A 9,343-nucleotide genomic window follows, 5' to 3' on the forward strand; every position below is an offset into this window, starting at 1 on the left:
GTGGACCGAGCTGAAGGCTATGGACGTATATATGTACTGTATGTAAGTAGGATTCAGTTAACATTGGGAACTCACGTACCAAATTTCTTGAAGATGGGCCCATTAAGTAACAAAGACCGCTGGAAAGTTCAATATGGCGGCCGACAGTGGTGTCATACCATCAAAATAAGTATGTACATCGGTTTCGGTTAGCGCAGGAAAGCCGCTAAAAAATTATTTGTAAGTGATTTCACATTGAAGAAATAGTAAAAACTTGATCACTTGGGTCAATACCTAAATAAATACACACAGCAAATGCAATTGAGAATACACCAGAATCTGTATGATTTAATTGTTGCTGTGTGTCTTCATAAACTGTGGGAGGTTTGTAAGGAAAAAGCATGAAGGAAACGAAGCTGCTCTTCGGTGAAGTTGAATTTTTTTATCAGCATTTAAACTGTCGTAGACATGAATTACAGCACCATCATAATAGGTACACACCCAGTGAGTCACTCGTTCAGTAGCTGCAGAAGGTAACATTTGAATATGTTTTGCATTTTGTGGAATGGGCATTATAGGTATGTCAGGAGTCCACTTTAGCAAAACCTCTTGAGGTTGGAAAATTGTATGCGCAGCTAAAATTTCGTTGAATTTGCTCATGTGATCTGTTGATAAATAATCACTATTTACCAACTCATTCATTGCAAAATCTTACAGTGGTAAGATCACTCCTTTCATAACACTAAACACAAACACTAAGTAGACACTAACACTAAAAAACGGCAACACCGCCGGGAAGAACACTAAATGAGATCAAGTAAAAGTCTACTAAACTTCTTTATTATAACTGCTTTATTGTAGCAGGTGAGGGGACGCTGGTGCACCCTTGTTGTTGCCGCTCCTCCCTGTTAGCAACACTTTTCGCACAATTCGCCTTAATTCTGCACTTTCTTACACTTGTTTTATTTCCTTTATTGTACGTATAGTTCGTGGATACAGCTGACTCAAATTGCATGGATTTGGCTTAATATTTGCAGATTTTATGGACTCCACTTTACTGGGAACAGCGGAGTCTGTGGATCACGGGACGAGACCTACGAACATTTCTTTGTACCTGGCGATCTAGCACCTCGGGATGATCTGTCTCTCCGTGATTATATTCGCTATGCTGATCTGCTCCAGTTTCATCTTACAGTACTCTATGACCGGGGACAGATCTGATGTTCATACTAACCTGGCTTATGGCTCTGGGGCGATCACGCCTGAAATTACCAAGCGTTACTGTTTATGGCGGTGTATTGGAACATCCAAATCCTGCTTCCTCCTCCTGCTGTGCTTTCTTTCGCCGCTCACCTACGTTACCACACCCACCTGTCCTACCGGCTCCGTTGTGCTGTGCTGCTTCTACACTGCTATCAGCTAAGTATCACTCACTATTTTAGCGCTTTGAGTACTGAGTAAAGCGCTATATAAATGTGATGAATTATTATTATTTATTATTAAACACTAAAGTACAAAAACGAAGTAGAAAGTAACACTAAACCGCAACACCGCCGGGTACACTGTCACACCGCGTCTACTAAACACTAAGAAACACTAAAGGAAAAAATACTATTCAGTAAGTACCGCGTCTATCCATCCATCCATTGTCTAACCCGCTGAATCTGAATAGGGTCACGGGGGTCTGCTGGAGCCAATCCCAGCCAACACATGGCACAAGGCAGGAACCAATCCTGGGGAGGGTGCCAACCCACCGCAGGACACACACAAACACACCAAGCACACACTAGGGCCAAGTTAGAATCGCCAATCCACCTAACATGCATGTCTTTGGATTGTGGGAGGAAACCGGAGCGCCCGGAGGAAACCCACGCAGACACGGGGAGAACATACAAACTCCACGCAGGGAGGACCACCGTGGACCACCGAGGACCACCGTGCCGCCCTCGTACCGCGTCTACTAAACAGTAAATCAGTAAAGGAGAAAGGACTAAACACTAAGGAAAAAGAAAGGCAAGACCGCGTCAGCTCGGAGCGAAATGAAGTAAATGAAATCAGGTGAATGGGAGGGGAGATGATCACGTGACTCCCCCACCCGCCTTGACACTCAATCCCTCCACAAACACACAAACACAGTCTCTCGGATCCCAACTCTCCTTTATATGCATAGATAACCGTTCAAGTTGCCTGCCCTTTGCTTTCAGAAGCTGAAGTTCAGGCGTAAACCAGGGCGCAGAAAAAGAAAAAGATCAGGTTTATAGCAGAGCAAGAGAATTAAGAATACTATTAAGACCAGTGGTATAATATGAGACCAATTCTTCGGGAGTGGATAAGTTATAAAAGTTCATTTGGGAATCAATTCTAGAAGACAAAGAATTCAAGCTACTATTCGTAATGGTACGAAAAGATATCAGATGGGGGAGCTTAGTAATAGGAAAAAGTAAGTTTAACATTAAATGAAAGGAGAAAATGATCAGTTATTGTGAGTTCATCTGCTGCAAGATCGAGAGAAACAACACCAGAGCAGCAGATCAGGTCCAAGATATGTCCTTTACAATGGGTGGGAACATCAGCGTGCTGCTGGTATCCAAAACTCTCCATGCAAGATAAAGTCGCTAGTGAGAGGGATATTGATATTGAAATAGAGACTAGATATAAATCAGGAGTGTCCAACTCCTGGTGGGCCACAGTGGCTGCAGGTTTTCATACTAACCATCTTAATTAGTGAGCTGTTTTTGCTGCTGGTTAACTTGTTTTGCCTTAGTTTTAATTGACGTGACTCAGACCCCTTAAATTTTTAATTTTCCTTAATGAGCAGCCAAACAATGATGACACAAAACGAGCCACCACATGAGCAGCTAACTTGAAAGTAAAGAAAGGTGAAGATCTCGGTCATTTTGGTCTGCTCAGATCACCAAAACATCTTCATGGTGGTCTTAGAAAAAGCAGAAAATCAACAGCGTGCTGTGGCAGAATGAGAGCATCAACAAGTCACGATATTCAATAACGGCTTTAATTAACAGCAGGGACTGGCTTCTCATTAAGAAACTGGTGGGAGTGAAACTGGCTGGAGTTTGACGTTCCAATTTAGTTGGTCTTCTGTTGGCTGTTTCACATCTCATTTCTGTTTGACTGCCATTTAATGAAACAAATCAATTCAGAGGACTGAATCCTTAAAAACAGGGCTATGAAAAATGAAGGGAAAAGGAGTTAACCAGCAATGAATAGTACTTGCTGATTAGGAAAAGAGTCTGAATGAAATCCTGCAGCCACTGAGGCCCACCAGGACCAGAATTGGACACACCTGATCTAAATGAAACTCTGAAATTTGATATAAATAGACATAAATCTATGTAAGGAAAAAAAAATAAAAATAAAATAAGATCGGTGAACTTATAACTGCACTGTTTAATGTAGAAAGCTGAAAAATAAAAATGGAAAGCCCATCACAAATAAAGGAGAATGCTGCAGATCAAAATTTGGCAAGAACATTACAATTAATCTGCATATTGAAATAAACTACAAGTTGAGGATTAACACACTATGGCCAATAATAGCAGCACTACATAAAACAAAAATTGACTAATATGCAATAACTTAAAAATTTGGTTAGAAAATTACATACAATAAATAATGATTTTTTGACACTTTTTTCAATCAACAACAAAGCTTCACAGGTACAGTACAGCTCTGTTTTTAAAGAAATTAATGTTTGAAAATGTAAACATTCACCGAATTAGAGTACGGATCGTGTGCTAGTCATGAAAAAGCAGCCTGTACCCCAACTATAACTACAAGGAACTAATGGCCCCATTTCTGCAATCACTTCAGTTTATTGGAAGTACAGTATATCATTTGGATGGTGTTATTTGGCTGACCTTTGCCCAATGGGTCATTTTTGTGATACATTACAAATGTTTACAGGTATTTATTTCTACAAGTGGAACAACAGTGTGTCAAGTATCTTGTCTGGAGTCACAAAGAGAGGGAGCACTGGAATCAAAACTGGCCACTTTGCAGTTAAAGGCTCAGTACCGTAGCCATACATCACATTTTATTAAAGACAAAGAGGACTGTAAATGTTCCATTCTTTTATGGGTGTTAGTTCAATATATTAACAATATATTCCATTTCATCCATCCATTCATTATCCAACCCACTATATCCTAACTACAGGGTCACGGGGATCTGCTGGAGCCAATCCCAGCCAACACAGGGCACAAGGCAGGAAACAAACCCTGGGCAGGTGCCAGTCCACCGCAGGGCGTGCACACACACACGGGTGAATTTAGAATCACCAATGCGCCTAACCTGCATGTCTTTGGACTGTGGGAGGAAACCACGCAGACACGGGGAGAACATGCAAACTCCAACAACAATATATTCATTTGAAACAATTTAATATTTTCAGCCATTTTAATTGTACTGTCATCTTATAGAGATTTGGTTGCGGGGGATGTCAGGGTCTCAAATAAGACTGAAAACAGTATTTGGTTAAAAGCTTTATTTTTCAACCTTTTTCATTAATGTACTAAATCGGATCACTCACTACTCTTGTACATTTGTACAAAACACCGTTGAGTGCTGGACTTATTATACAAGTTTGTTTGCTTACGGTTTACCTTTATGTCTTGTCATATCAATCAGCCGGAAAGCAAGTCTGGCAGCATTTAAAGCCCCCTCAATAACAGCCTCAGGGGGGCCTACAAATGTGTAAACAGTGCGATTAGTAGATGGTCCGGGGTCCACATCCAAAAGACGGCATCCTTCCGTGTCGGAAATAGCACCCGCAATTGCATCAATAACCTGTAGTGAAGAAAATAACTTCCATTTTATACTTTTTCTTTTCACAATGCGCATAATTTTAAGGTGTCCTATAAACATGAAACTATAATATGTATGCACACAGCAAAAATCACCAAATTTGTACCCATATTTCTCCTTTTGTTTTTGCCATCTTTAAATCCAAGGATCCAGCTCTCTTACTTGTACCAGTCCATTATCTTTTTCCCTTTTGTAGAATGGGTGTTTTTTGACCTGGCCAGACTGCAGCACCATCACAAACTACTAGATGGCTGTAGGTGTACAGACCAATTTACAAGAGACCCACATAATCTCTAACTTGCTTCATCCATATTTCTAACAAAAAAATTGGTAGGTTTTAAACTGTATAAAAAAAAATATAAATAAATAATGACAATCTTATTCTGGGATATAAGCAATAACCTAACATCCATTATTACCATTTTAACTACATTAAGCTCTTTGGAATGCACAGTTCCAAGCATATCTACAATGTAATTACACTGTTAATTATCAGAGGATGCAAAAAAATTGTGTTTGTTGAAAGTTTAAAATTTCCAGGACGCTGAACACATGCTGTGCACAAGTTTACCCAAACAATAATTAAAAAAAGTGAGCAGTTGTTAACCTGTACTGTAAGAGATTGCTCAATTTCAATGGCTACTGGTCAAAGTTCATTGCAGCTATGGTACCTGGTTATTCATAGCTGCTGTATTCTGGAGGTCATGTCCTCAGGGAATTAACCATTATATAATAAACCAACACTGGTTGAAAGTGCCAATCCAGCACAGGACTATTAGGTTAGCTGTGTAGGGGTGTGTGAGCCCTGCAGTGATCTGGCACTGCCCAGGGTTGATTCCGGTCTTGTACCCAGGGCAGACTTGGACCTTCTTGAGTTTGTACTGGATTAATTATAGTGGCCAAGTCATCATGCTGTAAACCCTTAAGATGACACTTCAGTCCTCACTGCATGACTTTGTGTCAATTAAAATGTACAACTCTGGTGGGGACAGGGGAGAGTGGGCACACATTAGGCATGAAGATGCACATTGCAGAATTAATATGAAATAAATGACTAAAAGCATAAGACTAACCTTATGAAAGGTAATTTTAGTTGCATCCACATTCCCTTGGAAGTGTTTTAGAGGACAAACCCTTATTTATTTAATTCAATTATATAATGAGAATTTCAGACTTTATAAAGACACAACTTGAAAAGCAATGGGCACAAAGAAAGAGCCAGGCCTAAATGGGGCAGCAGCCCATTGCTAGATAACACCACATTTTATTTATATAGCACCTGTCCCCTGTTCAAAGCACTTCCCCTTTTTATTAATTTTTAAATTTCTGTGAAACACTGAAAAAGAGATCAACTTCGCAACATTGGATACAAAATAAAGATAAATACAGTAAACAAATCTTTGAATTAGAACAGAAAATAAAACAGAAAAATACAAATTATACAGGAAAAACCTGAACAAATAATTTGTGATACAAATGCAAAGAGAATCACGATGTATTACGTGGATGAACATGCAAGAAAGAATTTCAGCGTACTGTGTCTGTACAATCCAAGGCAGACTCCGGTCTTGTGTAGCATAAAGCAGTTCAGAAAGACAGCAATGCAAGACAAATGTGTAGATTAATTAATTAATGCCAAGACCTCATATGATGCTTTTTCCATTTTTTTTTTATATTAATAACTTCTATATGGAAGTAAACCAACTAAATGCAAGTCTTACAGCTAGGTGATACTGTGTTATGCAAATGATTGGCCACCTCTAAGCAAATTAAACAATTTTGTCGATTTTGGACGTAGTAATATGCAACCTCTACAAAAATTAGACATTCACGTCTTTCTTCAACTTTTATGGGAGTGTTATATTTTATCTCACAAACTTAAACATGGCAAAAAAGCTTGGGCACCCCTCTCAATTATTATTTAGTGAATGCAAACACAAAATCCACCGAGCACCCCGATGACCCCTTTAGTAAATATCACAGCTTGCAAATGTTTTGTAGGAGTCTTTCTACTCTAGAGATGGAAATTCTTGCCCATTCTTCCTTGCAAATTACCCCATGTTCAGAGATATCTTGCATAAACCGCATGCTTCAGATTTACCCACAGATTTTCAATGTTCAGGTCTGCAGACTGCAAGGGCCATTCCAAAAGCTTTCAAATTTCAGCTGTGCTTACCATGCTTCTTTACATTTAGGAAGATTATGCCATGCAGAATCCCACAATCAGGAATGTGATCACTGTATCTAGTTGTGTACTTACTTATTCATGCCATGGTCATAGGAAGCAAATCAATCCTGAATAGAAGGATTTGCACAGCAGGCCATTGAAACAAGGAATCCAGTGAACATTTTAGAGAGTCAGAGGAAACAAAACCAACAGAGTGAGAAGTCTTTAAAGATAGACCACGCATGCCCCCCACAGGCTTGGTGTGCCACTCTGGAGCCATGAAAGAGCACCACCATGCTGCAACCTTAACACTTGGGAAGCGTCGTTTATTTCGTATAGCATACGTCGTTCTGGGCTTTCATTCGAGGATTGAAGGATTTTATTTCAGTGCACATTTACATCGCGAATGTCTAAAGCACTTCACAACTTGAAAGCACATGAACAAATATGAACATACAAAAGTCGGCATAAAATAAAATGACATAAAACGTAACGATATAAAAAATATGTAATAAATAAAAACACCTAAGAGGAGTTCAAAACTTGCTTAACTAAAAAAAAGCGTTAAGTCTGGATTTGAACATGTCTAAACACTGCAGCTGTGTAATGCCGATCGGAAGTGAAGTCCAAAAAGTTTAGGAGACTAACAGCTGAAGGCTCGGGCCTCAAAGGGTCTGGACCTGGATTTAGGAACCGCAAGAAAAGCAGTGGAGGCGGAGCGAAGAGCACCGTTTGGCAGATACCAGATTGTCAAAATAGAGATGTGAAGGTAAATTTTAGTGGTGATGGTTAAACTCAACACGCTTTTCAATTGGCATACAACCTTGGTTATGTTTAACGCGTCAAAAGGCGCACGGCCGGATTCTGCACCATTAAAAGATTATATACGGATCTAGCAGATCTCTATATTAAGCATTACAATAATCAAAGCAAGTAAGGATAAAGGCATTAATTAGAATTTTAGCAGCATCGAAACGAAGATATAGACGAATTCGACCGATATTCCTTGAATGAAAGTATGCAGACTCGCAAGTAGTTTTTTTGTTTGTGCTTTAAAACGGAGTTAAACGTAACACGTAGATTACGCACGGAAGAGTTAGAGCTGATTTTTTGTCAAATAGGGTCTTTGCGTATCTATCCGATTATATACATGATTTTGTCCACATTTAATTGTAGATAGCCTAACTTAATCTCAGCCATGGGGGAATTATGTTGAAACGCTTAAAGTTTTGCATAACAGGTGAAAGCATCCTTAATTATAGTCATATAAATCTAAACGTCATCGGCATAAATACGGAATTGTAAACCTGCATTACGAATAGTATTCCTAAAGGTATATATAGAATTCAAATTTGGGCCTAATGGTGGTCTTTGATGTACTCCACTGCGAAAAGGTACAGCTGCAGATTTAAAACTATTTATTGCAATATATTGACCACGATTTGACAAACAAGAGGCAAACCATTTCAGGGCGCTGCCTGATGTTCTTAAATAAGATGCTAAGCGACGTAGAAAAAAAAAAATCAAATGATTAGCGGTATCGAATCCAGCTGTAATATTCGGCAAAAGCTGAACAGAACAAGGTCAGGTATCACAGTTCAGCAGCTGCTCGTTCATTCACTTCATTTTATTGCTCACGATTCTACCTCTCTCAAGAGCTAGCTGCAGGTTAATATTGACGGAATTGCTACCATTTGCCAGAACCGGTTTATGGAGAGTAAATATCAGTCTGAATCATCGACTTTAAACATTTCTATCATTATTATTATTATTATTATTATTTTGCGACTCTACACGCCTGTCTCTATATAGCGAAAATGAGCCTCTCGTGCAAGCCAATGCGCATGTCTGTTACCGAGCTCCCCAAGCAGTAGGCGCAGGGTTCGAAAACATCCGGGATCTGGCGAACCCGAGACTACCGTGTGTCTCTCCAAGCCACACTCACCTCCTTACACCGTCCTTCCGAGAAGTTCGGGACGCACTCCACCAGCTTGGACATGCTGTCTCAACGCGCTCGCTGGCTCTGCTGCACAGAAAAGGTGAGAGGAAAGCGCACCCCTTGCCGAAACGGGCTTAACATTAGGGAGGTCGCACGGTCCGCACCTGAGGCTAATAATTAGCGAGGCAGTCGCACTGCGCGAAAGCGGGCGGGCCACGTGGGAGTCCGCATGCTCGTTTGTTTTGCCAAGGAATGGCATGGTGCTGAAACGTAGCCGGGTAGTGTCAGGGCACAAGGCACGAATTGATGTTGGACGTGTCGCCAGTTGCACGCAAACTCGCGGGCAGCCCGTGCCAATTCCGAAACCCATATTCGTCGTACAGTATTTGAAATCCAAGTGAACGTGATGAAACCGTACAAACTGAACACAGAGA

The 9,343-nt window shown here is 40.2% G+C and overlaps 1 protein-coding gene across 1 annotated transcript in view; it reads right to left on the minus strand.

Moving 5' to 3' along the window:
• The window catches only part of ftcd (formimidoyltransferase cyclodeaminase), a 34,266-nt gene extending 25,203 nt beyond the window's left edge, over positions 1-9,063 (minus strand). The window contains exons 1-2 of the mRNA XM_039756477.1: positions 8,916-9,063; positions 4,602-4,785 (exon numbers count right to left, since the gene is read on the minus strand). Of these exons, the coding sequence (XP_039612411.1) occupies positions 4,602-4,785; positions 8,916-8,969 (238 nt within the window). The 5' untranslated portion in view covers positions 8,970-9,063. The remainder of the gene's footprint in view (positions 1-4,601; positions 4,786-8,915) is intronic.
• Positions 9,064-9,343: the final 280 nt, after the last annotated feature.

The sequence above is a fragment of the Polypterus senegalus genome, chromosome 6 (assembly GCF_016835505.1).
Source record: "Polypterus senegalus isolate Bchr_013 chromosome 6, ASM1683550v1, whole genome shotgun sequence".
In the NCBI taxonomy this organism is placed as follows: Eukaryota; Metazoa; Chordata; class Cladistia; order Polypteriformes; family Polypteridae; genus Polypterus; species Polypterus senegalus.